The following is an 18,631-nucleotide window of genomic DNA, read 5'->3' on the forward strand; positions in this document are numbered from 1 at the left end:
TGTAGTCCCAGCTACTCGGAAGGCTGAGGCATGAGACTCGCTTGAACCCGGGAGGCAGAGGTTGCAGTGAGCCGAGATTGTGCCACTGCACTCCAGCCTAAGGTAGAGAGAGAGATTCTATTTCAAAAACAAAACAAAACAAACCTTAGACACATTAAATTTGACAGAGGTTAATTTTTTCTTCTTTTTGAAATTGAGTATCACTCTGTTGCCCAGGACAGAGTGCAGTAGCATGATCTCTGCTCACTGCAACCTCCGACTCCTGGGTTCAAGCAATTCTCAGGACTCAGTCTCCCGAGTGGCTGGGACTACAGGCGTGCACCACCAGGCCCAGCTAACTTTTGTATTTTTAGTAGAGAGTGTTTTGCCATGTTGGCTTGGCTGGCCTCAAACTCCTGACCTCAGGTGATCCATGCACCTCGGCCTCCCAAAGTGCTGATATTACAGGTGTGTGCCACTGCGCCCAGCCTTAATGTGTCAAAGGGTTTTCTTTGAACATGACTACCTATCCATCTGATCTTATTTCATATTCTTTTTTTTTTTTTCTTTTCTGAGACAGAGTTTCGCTCTTGTTGCCCAGGCTGGAGTGCAATGGCATGATCTCGGCTCACTGCAACTTCCACCACCCGGGTTCAAGCGATTCTCCTGCCTCAGTCTCCGAGTAGCCGGGATTACAGGCGCACACCATCACGCCCAGCTAATTTTTTGTACTTTTAGTAGAGATGGGATTTCTTTATGTTGGTCAGGCTGGTCTCAAACTCCTGAACTCAGGTGATCCACCTGCCCAGGCCTCCCAAAGTGCTGGGATTACAGGCATGAGCCACCATGCCCGGTCTTACTTCAGATTCTTGGGCGCTGTGAAAATGGTGGGATTGCTCACTGCGTGACTGAGAAGTGCCATCGAGGTGGCTAGCTGGGACAGGGATCAGCCCCAGTGATCCCCAGGGACTGAGGCCCCTTAGGATACCTGCTGCCCTGCACCCCGTATAGAAGGCATCTAAGCTCAGACCACCTGGTACCAGTGGCCTGTGGTTCTGCTTCCCAAGACCCCGCTCATTAATAGGGGAGAGGATCAGGCAGCATGTCCTTCTGCTCCAGACAGCCCCACAGTGAGCCCAGCTGTGTCCTAGCTGAAGGGAGCTGACTGAACAGGGAACCACAGGCCTCCTCCTGGACCCCTGCCTACACGTTCTGGCCAGCAGCAAGTGATACTGTGTGTACAGACCCAAGCCCTGGGCATAGCCCGCCTGTGAAAGCATAAATGACCGGGCTTGGCATGGTGGCTAACAACTATGGGGGGAATCTTTCTTTGGAACCAGCGCTGCCCTACTGCAGCATTCAGACAACTCCAGCAAGCTGGCTCAGCCCCCTTGAAGACGTCCATCTCGCTGGGAGGCATTTGTTCATCCCATGAACTGGCCCTATGGGGACCTAATCATCTTGGCCAACTGGACCGATTTTGGTGAATTATCCCTCAGTTGGGCATCATGGGGGGCTTCAGCAGGTGCTCCATCCATAATGGTTTTGGTTGCCCCCTAACTGCCTGAGATGCAGGCGGTCCCTTCAGCAATGTCAGCTTCAGCCTGTGCCCTTCTGAGCGTGGCACCCTGGTGGACTCACCTCTCGGGTCTATGCTCAGGCCTCCTGCCTGCAGAGGAGCCTCTGCGGTCCTTGGTGCTGGTCCCAGGTTCTGTTTCTGCAAGGTCAAGAGCGTCCTGTCACACAGCACAGTCCAGATACTCACTTTGACACCCACTGACTATGTGGCCTTAACTGCTCTGACCATCCATTTCCCCTGATCTGCCTCCTGCCACTTCTCCAGCAACCTCTCTCAACACCCCACTCTGAGTTCTTCCAGAAACACCATTCAGACATTCATTCACTCACTCATTCATTTCTTCAATCAGTGTATAATTGAGCACCTGCTATGAACCTGATGTTGGATAAACAGCAGTGAACACGGTACAAACTCAAGTTATCTCTGTTTCCCCCGACAGCCTTGCTCAAGCAGTTCCTTGTGTCTGGAATGCTCTTTTCTGGCTAACTCCCAACTACCCTCAGGTACCATCTACCCCAGAAAGGACACCTCCCCACCACTATCCCCCAGGTGTGGCCAGTAACTGAAGGCACAGCTGTAATAGTTTAACCATAGACCTGTAAGCAAGAAATAACTGCTATTTTAAGCTGCTGCTATTTGGGGGCTATTTGTTACACAGTATCATCACAGCAAAAGTTGACCAATACCAACAGGCAAGTTCTAGCTTCAATCTTCAGGACTGTGACATTGTGAATCAACACTTAGGGTTTTTACCAGGGTGGGGCAGTGCTAAGCAGATGTTCTCAGAAGAGGCAAAGCCTGAGATTGAGGGAGACCTGGGTGTGAGTCCCTGCTTTGTCATGAAGGATAGTATGGAGCCGAAGTGATTAAAAAACACATTCTCTGGAATCAGGTTGCTTGGGTTTAAATCCCAGTGCTACCACTTATAAGCCACGTAATCTGGGACTAGTTCCTTAACTACTGGGCCTCAGTTTCTTCATCTGTGAAATGGAAATGATTCTAGTACCAGCCTCACAGGGGCATTATGTTGATTCATTGAGCTAACGTGTGTGCTGTGTGGTTAGTTGCTACTTTTCAGTTATTGTGGGTGAGCTTGGCTTGGCAACTTCATTTCCAGAACTTTGTCATGTATCCAGCACACTTTGTGTTCTGTGGATTATTAGAAACTCTAGCTGGCATGGTGTAGCTTTCTAGGCTTCTTGCGCTGTCTCCATAGCAACTGCAAGCATAGACTGTGGAGCTGGACACCCTCAAGTTCTAATCTGTGACCTCGGGCGAGTGATTTAACTCCCTGTGCCTGTTTGCTTATCTGTAAAATGACAGCAATACCTTCACATGCCTCTGAGGGTACGGTGAGAATCAAATGAAACAGTATATTTTTTACAGAAGCACTAAGCACAGCCCCTGGCTCATAGATGGTGTTATTGGCTCTTCTTGGAGAGAGGTGACCTAGTGGAGAGTCATCTGCTTCCAGGCCTAGGCCTGCAGGGAGGGTGTGACCAGAGCAATCCAGTAGGACCTTTTGAGCCTCTTTCCCCCAAGAGTGGCAGGCACGGAGAATCGGCAAAGCCCACCTAGTACCTCCTTCTCCACTATCTCCTGGCTGTCCAGCTTGATCCAGAAGACCCATGAGGGCCCCGTTCTTGTGCAGAAGCTCCTGGTAGGAACCCATCTCTGCGATGGCCCCATCTGCTAGCACCACGATCCAATCAACCTGGGGCAGGATGTGGAGCGTGTGGGTCACGAGAATCTGTGTCTGGGCAGGGAAGGGGTAGAAGTTACACACATGTGGCTGGGCGCAGTGGCTCACACGTGTCATCCCAGCACTGTGGGAGGCCAAGGCAGTTTGATCACCTGAGGTCGGGAGTTCAAGACCAGCCTGGCTGACATGGCTAAGCCCTGTCTCTACTAAAAATACAAAAATTAGCTAGGTATGGTGGTGCATACCTGTAGTCCCAACTACTTGGGAGGCTGAGGCATGAAAGTCACTGGAACCTGGGAGGTGGAGGTTGCAGTGAGCTGAGATTGCACCACAGCACTCCATCCTGAGTGACAGAGCAAGACTCAAAAAAAAGGAGAGAGAGAGAGAGAACAAGGAAGGAAGGAAAAGTTACACACATGTGCTTGGCCAGCCTCCCAGAGCTGGGGGTTGGGGTGGGGGTGTTGTCCCTGAACTCAGAGTGGGGACAGCTCCCCTTCTTGTGCTCCTGCCATCTTTCTTGAAAACAGCATGCCCAAGAGAAACAGAGGGGACTCCTTCAGCCTGTGTCTCAAAACAAGAAGACAAGGAGTCCATCTGACGAAGGCCAACCATCCAAGGCAGAGCTGTAGTAGTTAAACCACAGACGCATAAGCAAGAAACAGCTACTGTTGTAAGCTGATGGAATCTGAGTGGTTGTTTGTTACGTAGCATCATCACAGCAAAAGCCGACCCATACAAAGAGGAAAACTGGACTCAAAGTGGAAGGGAGTGATGAGAGAAACCTGGGTTAGGACTGGATGCTAAGGGCATCCTCTACCTTTGCTCTGTGCCCTCTGACACATGTTCCCAAACTTACTGTTCCCTGGAGTAGCCCACCAGGCCCGATGACCTGGTTGAAGATGTGCTGGCCGACGTGGGCATCCAGGGCTGCCAGAGGGTCATCCAGCAGGTACACAGCTGCCTTTCTGTACACAGCCCAGGCCAGGCTCAGCCGCTGCTTCTGGCCCCCAGAGAGATGCATGCCCTGTGGCCACAAAAGGAACAATGTCCTGAGTCTGCATCTACAGGGTGAAACTGGGGCGCCCAGGCTGGGGCAGGTCGGGGCAAATCTGCCCATCAGGGTGAGGTGCAGCTCGCCATGGCTGTCCCCTAGGCATTCACCCAGCTTCAAAGACACTCACTTGCAAGCCAGCATCACCTCCATCCTTACCCGACCTCACTTCTCCCCTCCCCAGCACGCTTCCTGGAGGAGTTCCATATGCTTCCCAATACACTCTGTCTCCTCCTGCTCACTCTCTGTGTCCATCTGAATCCAACTTCTGTTTCCCTTCCTCCACCGAGACCACCTTCAATGAGGACACCACTCATTTCCCTATTCCCTGATCCAGTGGTAGCTTTTCAGTCCTACCTTTCCATTTTAAATTTTATTTGTTCTAGTTGTTATTGACATGTAATAGCTGTACCTATGTGAGGGGCACAGGTGATATTTTGATGCCTGTAGAGCAGTGGTCCCCAACCTTTTTGGCACCAGGGACCAGTTTTGTAGAAGACAATTTTTCCACGGACCTGGGGGCAGGGGATTGGTTTCACGATGATTCAAGCACATGACATTGATTGTGCACCTTACTCCTATTATTGTTATTATTATTGTTAATTGAGATGCAGTCTTGCTCTTATCACCTGGCTGCAGTGCAGTGGTGCGATCTCTGCTCACTACAACCTCCGCCTCCTGGGTTCAAGCAATTCCCCTGCCTCAGCCTCCCAAGTAGCTGGGATTACAGGCACCTGCCACCACACCTGGCTAGTTTTTGTATTTTTAGTAGAGACGGGGTTTCACCATGTTGGCCAGGCTGGTCTTGAACTCCTGACCTCAGGTGATCCACTCACCTCAGCCTCCCAAAGTGCTGGGATGACAGGCATGAGCCCCTGCACCAGGCCTACTTCTATTACTGTTACATTGTAATATGTAATGAAATACTTACACAACTCACCATAACGTAGAATCAGTGGGAGCCCTGAGCTTGTTTTCCTGAAACTAGATCATCCCTTCTGGGGGTGATGGGAGAGAGTGACAGACCATCAGGCATTGGATTCTCATAAGGAGCACGCAGCCTAGATCCCTCGTATGTGCTGTTTACAGTAGGGTTTGTGCTCCTATGAGACTCTAACACCACCAGCGATCTGACAGGAGGTGGAGCTCAGGTGGTGACGCCAGCAATAAGGAGCGGCTGTGAACACAGATGAAGCCTCCCTCGCCTGCCGCTGCTCACCGCTGTGCGGCCTGCCCAGTTCCTAACAGGTGAGCCGGGCGCGGTGGCTCACGCCTGTAATCTCAGCACTTTGGGAGGGCGAGGTGGGCCGATCACCTTAAGTCAGGAGTTTGAGACCAGCCTGATCAACATGGAGACACCCCGTCACTACTAAAAATACAAAAATTAGCCAGGCATGGTGGCTCACACCTGTAATCCCAGCTACTCCTGAGGCTGAGGCAGGAGAATCGCTTGAACCCAGGAGGCGGAGGTTGCAGTGGGCCAAGATCGCACCATTGCACTGCAGCCTGGACAACAAGAGTAAAACTCCATCTTAAAAAAAAAAAAAAAAAGGCCAGGTGCAGTGGCTCATGCTTGTAATCCCAGCACTTTGGGAGGCTGAGGCAGGCGAATCACCTGAGGTCAGGAGTTCCAGACCAGCCTGGCCAACATGGTGAAACCCTGTCTCTACTAAAAATACAAAAATTAGCTGGATGTAGTGGTGCATGCCTGTAATCCCAGCTACTTGGGAGGCTGAGAGAGGAGAACTGCTTGAACCTCCGAGATGAAGGCTGCAGTTAGCCAAGATCCACTGCACAGAGTGAGACTCTGTCTCAAAAAAATCCAAAAAACAAACAAAAAAACCAGACCACAAACTGATACTGATCTGTGGCCGGGGGGTTGGGGACCCCTGCTGTAGACAGTATGTAGTGATCATATCAGGGTAACTGAGACAGTCGTCACCTCAAATATTTATCTTTTGTATTGGGAACATGACAATCCTTCTCGTCTAGTTATCTTGAAATACACAAATTATCATTCGCTATAATTTCCCTTATGTACTACCGATTACTATAACTTATTCCTTCTATCAAGGCCTTCTTGTCTTTCATTCATTCTATTAATTATTTTTATTTATTTTTGAGACAGAGTCTCACTCTTTCACCCAGGCTGGAGGGCAGTGGCGTGATCTCGACTCACTGCAACCTCCGCTTCCTGGGCAGGCAATTCTCCTGCCTCAGCCTCCCGAGTAGCTGAGATTACAGGCATGCACTACCATTCCTAGCTAATTTTTGTATTTTTAGTAGAGATGGGGTTTCACCATGTTGGCCAGGCTAGTCTCAAACTCTTGACCTCAAGCAATCCACCCACCTGGGCCTCCCAAAGTGCTGGGATAACAGGCATAAGCCACTGCACCCAGCCATTCGTTCATTCTTACATTCATTCATTCTATGAATAACTACTGCCTGCTTATCATATACCTGGCAGGGTTCTAGGCTTTGGGGAAACAGCAATGAGCAAAACAAAGCTGCTGCTCTCTTAATGGATCCATCATTGTAATGAGGGGGAGAGAGACGAGCGATTCATAAACAAACCAGTAACACAGACAGGACATCGGGTGGAGAATGCTATGGAAAATAAATACGAAGGCAGGGGAGGCCGGCCAGGAGCGGTGGCTCATGCCTATATTCCCAACACTTTGGGAGGCCGAGGTGGATGGGTCCCTTGAGGTCAGGAGTTCAAGACCAGCCTGGCCAATGTGGTGAAACCCCATCTCTACTAACCCAGGAGGTGGAGGGTGCAGTGAGCCGTGACTGCACCACTGAACTCCAGCCTGGGGAACAGAGTGAGGCTGTCGAAACAAAAGAAAAGAAAGAAAAGGAAAGGAGGGAGGGAGGGAGGGAGGGAAAAGAAAAGAAACAAAGAAAAGATAGAGAAGGAAGGAAGGAGAGAGAAATCAGGTGCAGGTGTGGGGTGCACTAGCATGAGCAGGGGTGCTGTGGTGGTGGATAAGGTGGTCAGGGAAGGCCTCTCTTTGAAGGTGATAGACATGAGGGGTGAGCCCTGGGGACTCCTGGGGAGAGCTTTCCAGCAGAGGGAATAGCAGGTACAAAGGCCCTGGGGTCAGAGTGTGCCACGGGGGATCAGGGAACTTCACAGACGCTGGAGGCTGGAGTGAAGCCGAGAGATGATGATGAGAGACGGGGCTGATGGGTACCACAGCCAGGTCACAGGGACCTTGCCAGGGATTGTCACAACTTGGGCTTTGACTCTGAGGGAGATGGGGAGACCGCCTGAGGTCAGGAGTTTGAGACCAGCCTAGCCAATATGGTGAAACCCTGTCTCTACTAAAAATACAAAAATCAGCCAGGTGTGGTGGGGCATGCTTGAAATCTCAGCTACTCAGGAGGCTGAGGTGGGACAATTGCTTGAACATGGGGGGCAGAGGTTGCAGTGAGCTGAGATTGCACCACTGCACTCCAGCCTGTGCAACAGAGTGAGACTCCATCTCAAAAAATAAAATAAAATAAAAAACACAAGTGTTAGGCTGAATTTGGACTGAGGGTCACAGTTTGCCAACTCCTGCCCAATCCATTGCTCCAGATGCATATATCCTGTGTCTTGGACATCTCTGTCCAGACCCTTTGGTGAGGCCCAGAGAGGGGAAGCAATTAGATCAACGTCACCCAGCAAGGCAGGGCAGAGAAAGACAGGAAGTAGGTCTCCTCACTCTGAGTTGTCACAGAGCCCCTCACCGCCAATTCCTGCCACAACTCCCTGCCTCTCTCTGTGTCCATCTCTACTCATCAATTCTGATTTATTAAGCACCTACCACATGCTTGGCCCTGAGCTGAGCCCTTCTCCCCACTTCTGTGACCACCCCCCGCCATTTCTCCATCATATTGCCCATGAGTCAGGGACCCAAATGACCCCCAACTACAACGTCTCCTGTCCCACAAAGACCCGAGACTCTCACCTGCTCCCCAACTGAAGTGTGAACTCCCGCAGGGAAGCTGTCCACATCTGGCTGCAGGGCGCAGGCCTCCAGGACTCTCTCCAGCCAGGCTGGCTCCAGCTCCTGCCCGAAGCACACATTCTCCACCACAGAGGTGTTCTGCACCCAGGTCTCCTGGGGCATGTAGGCCACCGAACCCTGAAACACACTTACTTTGGTCACAGGAGGATGATGGGGACAGAGGTAGGATAGGCTTTGAGGAGAATTGGGAGCCTCAGTGGTGGGTGGGTGGACAGAATGAATGAAATGAGCTTGGCTGGGATGGGGAGGGGTGGGAAGGCAGCGAGGAAGGGGGACTTTCAGGATGGTGGGGACATCCTAGCAGACAGGTGGGGGGTGGCCTCACCTTGATGGTTATGAACCCCTCCACTTTTGACAGCTCCCCAAGGAGGGCGGACAGCAGGGAAGACTTCCCTGCCCCCACTGGACCAACAACAGCCAGGAGACAGCCCTGGGGCACAGTGAGGTTTATTCTGGCAATGCAAGAGAGGAGACATAATCTTGGTTAGGGTCTAGCCTGCATCTGTGGGGAAGGCTGAGCCCCAGATGCAGCCGGGCTTTCCTGCTCTGGGAGTTTCTAAGAGCACCTGTGGGGCTGTTCTTCTTTTCCCAGTCCTTGTCTGGCTATTTCAGCAACCATCCTGTGCAAATCTGCGCATGTGTACATGCATACACACACACAAAGTATGCCCACATGCATGCACATTTGCACACTCATACAAGCATGCTAGCGTGCACAGAAACACACACAATGTGTTCACACATCCACACACAAAGCACATGCGCATATGCAAGCAATCCATGCTCACACACATACATGTGTGCACACACGCACACATATGCATGCATGTCCACCCACATGCACACACAGACTTGGCGGTAGCCTGAGGGTTTCACCAGCTTGGCCTCCTGCCTTGACTTTTGCAATAAATAGGCTCTTTCCTCCCCTCCCTGCCCTGCTCTTGGTCCCGCCCCACTCCTGTCCATGTCCCACAGCCCATCCTCCATCCCGTGACCAGAGGGATCTGTTAAAACCCAAGTCAGCAGTGGCTCATGCCTGATATCCCAGCACTTTGGAAGGCCAAGGAGGGTGTATCACTTGAGGTCGGGAATTTGAGACCAGCCTGACTAATACAGAGAAACCCTGTATCTACTAAAAACACAAAAATTAGCTGGCCATGGTGGTATGTGCCTGTAGCCCAGCTACTTGGGAGGCTGAGACAGGAGAATCGCTTGAATCTGGGAGGCGGAGGTTGCAGTGAGCCGAGATCGCGCCACTTCACTCCAGTCTGGCGACAGAGTAAGACTCCGTCTCAAAAAACAAACAAACAAAAAACCCAAGTCAGATCATGACACTTCCCAACTAAACCCGCCAGCGCTCCCGTTTCACTCAGGGTCAGAGCTGAAGTCCTGGCGGTCGTGAGCAACGTCCCGCCTCCTTCCGCCCTGTGCCTCCTTCCGCTCTGTGCCTCAGCTGCTCAGCCTTGGCCACAATGACCTTGCTGTTTCTTAAACACAATAGGTCAGTGGTTCTCAACTGGGGGTAACTGAGTTTTCTATGAGTCATTTGGCAAGATCTAGACATCTTTTTGGATGTCACACTGGTAGGGGGTGCTGCCGGAATCTAGTGGGTAGAGTCTGGGGGTCTGCTAAATATCCCATAATGCACAGGACGGCCCCATCAAAGAAGTTTCAGCCCAAAATATCAACCGTGCTGAGGTTGGGAAACCCAGGTTCAGGCACACTCCTGCCCCAGGACCTTTACACATGCCATTCCCACTGCCTAAAAGGCTCTTCTCCAAGGCCAGACGCGGTGACTCATGCCTGTAATCCCAGTCCTTTGGGAGCTGAGGCAGGTGGATCACTTGAGGTCAGGAGATGGAGACCAGCATGGCCAACATGGTGAAACCCCGTCTCTACTAAAAATACAAAAGTTAGCCAGGCATGGTGGTGCACGCCTGTAATCTCAGCTACTAGGGAAGCTGAGGCACAAGAATCACTTGAACTCAGGAGCTGGAGGCTGCAGTAAGCCGAGATCATGCCATTGCATCCCAGCCTGTGCAACAGAGCAAGACTGTTTCACAAAAAAACAAAAAAAAAAAAAAAGAAAGAAAGAAAGAAAAGTCTTCTCCCAGACACTTATGATCTCAGCTTGAATGCCAGGCCTTCCCTCACTAGGCATGCCATTGTGCTCTGTCCCCCTGTCCTGGCTTCCTGTTTGGGCCTCATCTCTATCAGCACGTCACCCCAAGAGAGCAGAGCCCTTGTCTATATCCTTCACCCAGTACCTAGAACAGAGCACGGCCTGTAGCAAGTACTCCGACGAGGAAGTGAGTGAATGACAACCAATACAAATACTGCCCAGGGCATGTTCTTTCCCTTTTCAGGGAGTTTTAGGACTGGCTGAGATTTTTGCCACAAAGACCAATCCATAGAGTTGGGGGCTTAGGTGATAATGGCCTCAGACTGATATAGGTGGCACAGAAGTGAGCATAGCTGATGAGGCTGAACCTCGGGGCACCTCTCGGCCAGCCCCCGGCTTTGCAATGTCTTGGCCAGCCTGGGAACAAAGGGGTGTCTCCCCATGATGGGAGAGGCTCAGATGGCCTGGTCCCCACCTGCAGGAGGTACAGGAGCGTCCTGGGAACTTCCCTGGCAGAGCCCTAGCACAGCCTAACCCACCCTCCCGTCCCAGGCTGGAAACCTGCACCACCTCTCAGGTGAGAGGAGGCGGCAGGAACCCCACGCAGCTTCTTCCTAAAAACATAAGGCTGGTTATCACGGGTGTCGTTCTGTACCTGTGGAGGCAGGGAGAGCTCTCCTGGGACCAGGTGAAGGTGGCACTGTGTATAGTGATGCAATTCTTCCCGGCAGCTGCAGGGCACAAGAGGCCAGTTACAGGAGACCCCCTTACCTGGCCAGCCTCTGCATCGAAGAGGCGCCCAGGCACTGCCCCCCAGGGCAGAAGCTGCAGCAGGAAATCTCTCCCACTTCACAGACTGCCCGGCTACTCACTGGCTTTTGTGTGACCCTGCAGGGGTCTTGTTCTCTCCATGTCCCATGGCTAATAATCCAGGGGGAGGCAAACCATGGCCCAGAGACCAAATCCTGCCTGGTGCCTATTCTTATCAATAAAGTTTTATTGAAACACAGGCAAATCCATTCATTTCTATATTTCATGCTTTGAGCAGTTGTGACAGAGACTGTGTGGCCCATGAGCCTAAAATATGCACAGTCTGGTCATTTATAAAAAAGTTAACATAATTCTGATATAAATTGTCATCTAACCCCAGCCTTCCCAGAGAGTGAAAGAGGTGTTACTAATTTCACTGTGGCCGGAAGCAGTGTCTCAAGCCTGTAATTCCAGTGCTTTGGGAAGCAGAGGTGGGTTGATCACTTGAGGTTAGGAGTTTGAGACCACCCTGGCCAACACAGCAAAACACTGTCTCTACCAAAAAGTATGAAAATTAGCCAGGCGTGGTGGCAGGTGCCTGTAATCACAGCTACTTAAGAGGCTGAGGCAGGAGAATTGCTTGAAACCGGGAGGCTGCAGTGAGCTGAGATTGCGCAACTAAACTATACCATGGATAAGAGAGAGAGACTCCATCTCAAACAATAACAGTAATAATAATAATTATCATAACATATAATTCATATATATATTTATGTTATATAATTATAACATATTATATAATGTATAATATAGTATAATTATAACTACTATAATTAACAGTAATTATTATTTCACTGTGACAAGTGTAATTAGATCAGTGATTCTTGATCCTTAACACACAGTTAGAATCGCCTGAAAGATTTTCTAAAAATCAAAGCTCTAACGGCTCAGCCAAGATCAATTAAATCCATCCGCAAAATTAGCTGCTGTGATGACTGACACGCCCATTTTGCAGATGGGAACACGGAGGCTCGGATAGACTATCTACTTGTCAGGATCACCAAGCTAGTCAGTGCTGGGGCTGGGACTTGGACCAGGGCAGTCCAATGTCACAGGCGAGGCATTTACCCACCATGTGGGTGTTTCTAAGGTACACGGTTTGCCCAGGTTCTTCAGTACAACAAGGGGGAGGGTGTCTTGGCCCGTGGGGTGAGAAAACGATGGGGTGGAGTGGGGGAGGCCCTGGTAACTTAAGCTTGGTGAGTCTTATCGCGCAATGGTGCTTGCAGTGATGCTATTTTCTTTTCTTTTCTTTTTTTTTGAGACAGGGTCTCGCTGTCACCCAGGCTGGAGTGCAGTGGTGCGATCTTGGCTCAGTGCAACCTCTGCTTCCTGGGTTCAAGTGATTCTCCTGCCTCGACATCCTGAGTAGCTGGGATTACAGACTCATGCCACCACGCCCGGCTAATTTTTGTATTTTAGTATAGACGAGGTTTTGCCATGTTAGTCAGGCTGGTCTTGAACTCCTGACCTCATGATCCACTGGCCTCAGCCTCCCAAAGTGCTGGGATTACAGGTGTAAGACACTGTGCCTGGCTTGTAATGATGTTATTTTCTAGCATGACCAAAATGTTGCCATGCTTATCATCTTGGACTTTCTGCATGAGGACAAGGACCTGGTCTGTTAGAGCAGGAGTCCCCACTCCCAGCTCACAGACTAGTACCATCTGCAGCCTCTCAGGAACTGGGCCATCCAGCAGGAGGTGAGCAGAGAGCAGGCGAGCAGAGTGTCATCTGTGTTTACAGCCACTTCCCATCACCTGCATCACCGCCTGAGCTCCACCTCCTGCCAGATGAGCAGTGGCATTAGATTCTCACAGGAGCACAAACCCTTCTGTGAACTGCGCAAGTGAGGAATCTGGGCTGCATGTTCCTTATGAGAATCTAACGCCTGATGATCTGTCACTGTCTCCCATCACCCCCAGATGGGACTCTCCAGTTGCAGGAAAACAAGCTCAGGGCTCCCACTGACTCTACATTGTGGTGAGCTGTATCATTATTTCATTACATATCACAATGTAGTAATAATAAAGTGCACAATAAATGTCATGTGTTTGAATCGTCCCAAAACTGTGCACCCCACCCCAGTCCATAGAAAAACTGTCTTCCACAAAACTAGTCCCTGGTGCCAAAAAGCCTGGGGCCCACTGTGTTAGCCTGGTCTCTGCTGCACACGCAGGACGGCACAAAGTTGGTGCTCACTGCGTGGTCGCCAAATGGCTAGCACAAAGAGCAGCAGCACTGTGCCTGTTTCCAAGTGACAGGCAGATGGCGTGATCTGCACATGCCAGTCCACTACCTGCAGCCCCCATCTGCCCCCAACACCGATGCTGGCTTGCCATTATGGGCCGGGACAGGCCCCATGCCTCCCATCCCTCCCACACCCCTCCTGCCAGACTCAGCACTCACAGCTTCCAGAGGGACATGAGTCCACTGCACCAGGGTCAACTTCTTCCAGGCAGAGGAAGGAGACCAGATGGTCGAAGGACACCCGGGCCTAGGGAAACCGAAGCCCCAGGTCACCCAGTCAGAAGACCAAAGAACTTGGGTTTGGGGTGTCAGTGTCTCAAGATGTGTGGCAACAACTTCCTGTCTACCAAGTTCTGTGTATGTGCAAGGCGTGAGGACAAAGCTTTCTAGTTCATGGGAAACGATGCACCCTGAGTGGTGACCTTGATGGTGGCGATCTGCCACCTCAGCACTCCTATCAATCAGTGACACGGGAATGAACCAGCTGCCATTCCACAGACAGGATCTGAGAAGAGGATGGTGGTTTTTCCAATGAGGTTATCAAGCCGTGATACAATTTCAAATGTCCACCTGGGGGCATCCTGTCCCAGTCACAAACCCATCTTGGGGAAGAAAGACCGGTCCTTAAAGTAAGAGATTAAGCCAGGTGCAGCGGCTGATGCTTATAAACCCAGCACTTTGGGAAGCCAAGTGCAGGAGCATCACTTGAGGCCAGGAGTTCGAGACCCGGGTAACATAGCAAGACGGGTCTCCATAAAAGTTAAAAATTAGCCAGATGTGGTGGCCCCTGCCTATAGTCCCAGCTACTCGGGAGGTTGGGAGGTGGGAGGATCACTTGAGTCCAGGAGTTTGAGGATGCAGTGAGTTGAGATCACACCACTGCACTCCAGCCTGGGTGACAGAGTAAGACCCTATCTCAGTAAATAAATAAATAAGTAAACAAGGCTGGGCACAGTGGCTCATGTCTGTAATCCCAGCACTTTGAGATGCCAAGGTAGACAGATCACCTGAAATCAGCAGTTCAAAACCAGCCTGGTCAACATAGTGAAACCCATCTCTATGAAAAACATGAAAAAATTAGCTGGGCATGGTTGTATGTGCCTGCAGTCCCACCTAGTTGCGAGGCTGAAGCAGGAGAATCACTTGAACCCAGGAGGTGGAGGTTGCAGTGAGCTGAGACTGCACCACTGCATTCCAGCCTGGGTGACAGAGTGAGACTCTGTCTCAAAAATAGTAATCATAAATAAAATATAAATAAAAATTTAAAAAAATAGAAACACAGATGGTTCAGGTATGCCACCGTTTCTTGTTTTCATGATGCTGAAAGGACCAGAGATAGCAAAGGAAGAGAAACAAAATTGCTTTGTGTAAAAAAGGGAAGTGACATGATTGCTTGTATGTGGAATCACTGGACAGATGGATGAGCCTGCATGTTCTGAGGGTGTCTGTGGAGAGGTCCGCACATTATACGGAACAATATCAAATATTGTCCGTCTGGGGGTGCCCTCTCCCAGTCACAAACCCATCTTTGGGGAAGAAAGAAACCAGTCATTAAAATACAGATGAGGCCAGGTGCAGCGGCTCATGCCTGTAATCCCAGCACTTTGGGAAGCCAAGTACCCTCCTGGTTCTCAGCGATGGAACCTGTGACCAAGTGCTGACAGTGTTGGTGACACCTGCTGTCAGAGCAGACAGCCCGTGGTTCTAGATCCTCATGGAAACGGTTGTCAGATTCCACGGTGGTACAGACAAAGGCTGGCCCCTTGCAGATGTCTGCTGTACTCTCTGCTCGCCTCTTTTCCAGCTCCACACCATCTGTCTCCCTCCCACTCTGTCTTTCCCCTCTTCTGCAAATGGCAGGCCTAGGGTAGCTGAAGCCAGGCCAGCCCACGCGCTCCCCCGGGATGGCACCAGCCCTGACCCCCACCTCACCTGGACGAGGGAGTGGATGGAGAAGGGCAGGAATGCCTGGGCCTTGTTGAGGATGTTGAGAACCATGAGAGTCACAAAGGCTTTCTCTGCATCCATGGCATCCTCGGCCACCAGAGTGTGGACAGCAAACACCACCAGTGCAACCTGGGGTGGGAGGAAGAAAACGTGGGGCGACAGTGAGACATGCAAGCATGGACTGGGCAGCCCAGGCAAGCTATGGTGCCTGCAGGGTCCACGAGGCCCACCCACCATGTCTGCATGAGCCTCCCTCGGCAGATCCCACTCCCAATCCTGCTAATACGCGTCCACTCCTCAGCCATAAGCTATGCAAGGCTCTCTCCAAAGACACAGCATGTTGTTAAAGGCGATCAGGGTGCAGCACCGGCTCCAGGCATCACTAGAGGCTAGGGGAGAACCTAATGCCTCTCGGCTCCAGGCGCTGGGGGGACAGCAGAGTTTCTGATCTTGGTAGCATTGCTGTTTTAGGCATGGTGGAACTTGTGACCCAAGAGTCCCTTGGAAGAGGACTCTAAACCTGCAGGCAAGAGCAGCATGTGAGGGCTCTAGGAGTTGGTGCCATTTGTGGGCCCCCTGCCTTTTTTTTATTTTTTAAACGAAATCTTGCTCTGTTGCCCAGCCTGGAGTAAAGTGGCACGATCTTGACTCACTGCCATCTCCACCACCCAGGTTCAAGCGATTCTCCTGCCTCAGCCTCCTGAGTAGCTGGGATTACAGCCGCTCTCTACCATGCCTGGCTAATCTTTGTGTTTTTGGTAGAGACAGGGTTTTGCCATGTTGGGCAGGCTGGTCTTGAACTCCTGACCTCAGGTGATCCACCCACCTCAGCCTCCCAAAGTGCTGGGATGACAGGCTTGAGCTACTGTGCCCAGCCTATGTATCCAATTTTTTAAAGCTGTGCTTTAGGAAGGCTGTTCTGACAGCAATCTGAAATAAATGACAGAATGGCAGGACAAGGATCACATCAGTGACAGGGTGGCTGTGGACATCTGCTGGCCAGCAGCAGGGAAGCCACTCAGACCCCGGATTCTACCTCGGCAGTCCCCCTGCACCTCCACCCTCCTTCTCATGTCAGTAGAAGCCTGGAACTCTCAGAACAGCAGACCTCATCAGCCGCTGCCACCTTCACCAGAATGATGAGATTAATTCACTCAAGCAGAAGACATCAGGAACCCCGAGAGAACAGAATCCTGAATGAGTGGGATTTGATGGACAGGGTGGTAGGATCTGGGAGGCTCCACCTACCTCACCCAGCCCCCACCCCCACACTCCTTTCCCAGCCCTGCTCCACATAGAGATTAGAGTGACGTCACCAGAAACGTAGACACTTGGAAGGACACCAGCGACACGGAGAAGAGGAGGCCGGAGGTCCGCAAGGCGCCCAGCTCCTGGCCCCGGATGCCCAGGACTCTGTCCAGAAAGGCTCCCTCCCAGCCATGGAACTTGATGGTCCTCGAGTTCCTGAGGATGGAGCTGGTGAGCCGGGCCCTCGAGTCCTTCTGCCTCATTTGCTCTTCCTGGGATTGGAGAGAAGAGAGAGATGAAGACAGGGCTGGTCCAGAATTCTCCCCTGCATCCTGACAGCCACCCTGCAGCAAATCGCACCGATTTCCACAAGTACGTCCCAAAGCTGTCTGCCTCTCAGCATCTCTGACCCTCAGTCCTGGTCCATCCACCATCATCCTGTGCCTGGACTCCTGCAGGAGCTGACCTGGGACCATCGCCCCAGGGAAGCAGCCTCTCTCTGATGCCCGGAGAACAGAGGCAGCCCCTGAGCCCACCTGGGTACGGCATCGTCAGGAAGGCTAAATGGAGGTGGCTGATATCTGAGCTACATCTTTTTTTTTTCTGTTTACATTTTGTGAAGTTGGAGGGTCTCACTATGTTGCCAAGGCTGGTATGGAGCTCCTGGGCTCAAGTGAACATCTGCCTTCGGTCTCCTGAAGTGCTGGGATGACAGCCTGAGCTACATCTTTGTTTTTTGTTTTTTTTTTAAAAGACAGAGTCTCACTCTTGTTGCCCAGGCTGGAGTGCAGTGGTGCAATCTCGGTTCACTGCAACCTCCACTTCTCAGGTTCAGACGATTCTCCTGCCTCAGCCTCCCGAGTAGCTGGGATTACAGGTGCCCGTCACCATGCCCAGCTATTTTTTGAATGTTTAGTAGAGATGGGGTTTCACTGTGTTAGACAGGCTTGTCTCGATCTCCTGACCTTGTGATCTGCCCACCTCGGCCTCCCCAAGTGCTAGGATCACAGGCGTGAGTCACTGCACCCAGCCCCTGAGCTACACGTTAAATGACCAGGAGGTGGGTGCTGGGCAGACAGAGGATGGGGAGATGGAGCCGGGAAGAGGGAGGGGAGGCTTTGAGACAGGAGGCAGCAAAAACCCAGGCACAGGGAGCAGCAAGACTTGGAGGACTCTCAGGGTGGCCACAGGAATCCGTGGGCAGGGTCATTTGGCACTTTAGGGTCAGGTAGGAGTTTGGGGTCTCTCGTGCTTCACTGGGTCGGGGGGCATCACCAGAGGGCAGCTGCCTGGAGAAGGTTTTTGTTTTTTTTTAATTGAGATGGAGTCTTGCTCTGTCACCCAGGCTGGAGTACAGTGGCATGATCTTGGCTCACTGTAACCTCCTCCTCCCGGGTTCAAGGGATTGTCATGCCTGAGCCTCCCAAGTAGCTGGGATTATAGGCACCTGCTACCACACCTGGCTAATCCTTGTGTTTTTTTAGTAGAGACAGGGTTTTGCCATGTTGGCCAAGCTGGTTTCAAACTCCTCACCTCAGGTGACCTGCCCAGCTTGGCCTCCCAAAGTGCTGGGATTACAGGCCTGAGCCACCGTGCCCACCTAGAAGATTTTCGAGGAGGCTACGCAGGAGGCTGGAGAGACAGCCCAAGTGACAGATGGACACTGGGACAGCTGGGCCTAGAGAGGAAATAAGTTCCTTCCCTCCATCCCCCTTCCCTCCCTCCTTCACTCTCAACTTTCTTTCCTTTCTTCCTCTCTCCTGTCCTTTCTTCCTTCTCTCCCTCCCTCCTCCCTTTCTTCCTTCCCTCCCTCATTCTTTCTTTCAACTCTTTCCTTCCCTCCATCTGTCCTCCCCTTTCCTATCTTTCCTTCCCTCCCTCCTTTTCACTCCTCCCCTCCCTCCTTTTCCCCTCCCTCCCTTCTTCC

The 18,631-nt window shown here is 51.5% G+C and overlaps 1 protein-coding gene across 1 annotated transcript in view; it reads right to left on the bottom strand.

Moving 5' to 3' along the window:
- Window positions 1-18,631, bottom strand: part of LOC135270619 (ATP-binding cassette sub-family C member 6-like) — a 79,226-nt gene that overhangs the window by 31,987 nt on the left and 28,608 nt on the right. The window contains 9 exon segments of the mRNA XM_064366271.1: window positions 1,621-1,696; window positions 3,140-3,314; window positions 4,117-4,284; window positions 8,268-8,444; window positions 8,653-8,779; window positions 11,105-11,180; window positions 13,669-13,756; window positions 15,442-15,585; window positions 16,773-16,976. Of these exon segments, the coding sequence (XP_064222341.1) occupies window positions 1,621-1,696; window positions 3,140-3,314; window positions 4,117-4,284; window positions 8,268-8,444; window positions 8,653-8,779; window positions 11,105-11,180; window positions 13,669-13,756; window positions 15,442-15,585; window positions 16,773-16,976 (1,235 nt within the window).

Source organism: Aotus nancymaae, unplaced genomic scaffold, assembly GCF_030222135.1.
Source record: "Aotus nancymaae isolate 86718 unplaced genomic scaffold, 86718_ANA_hifiasm-v0.15.2.pri h1tg000064l_1, whole genome shotgun sequence".
Classification (NCBI taxonomy): Eukaryota; Metazoa; Chordata; class Mammalia; order Primates; family Aotidae; genus Aotus; species Aotus nancymaae.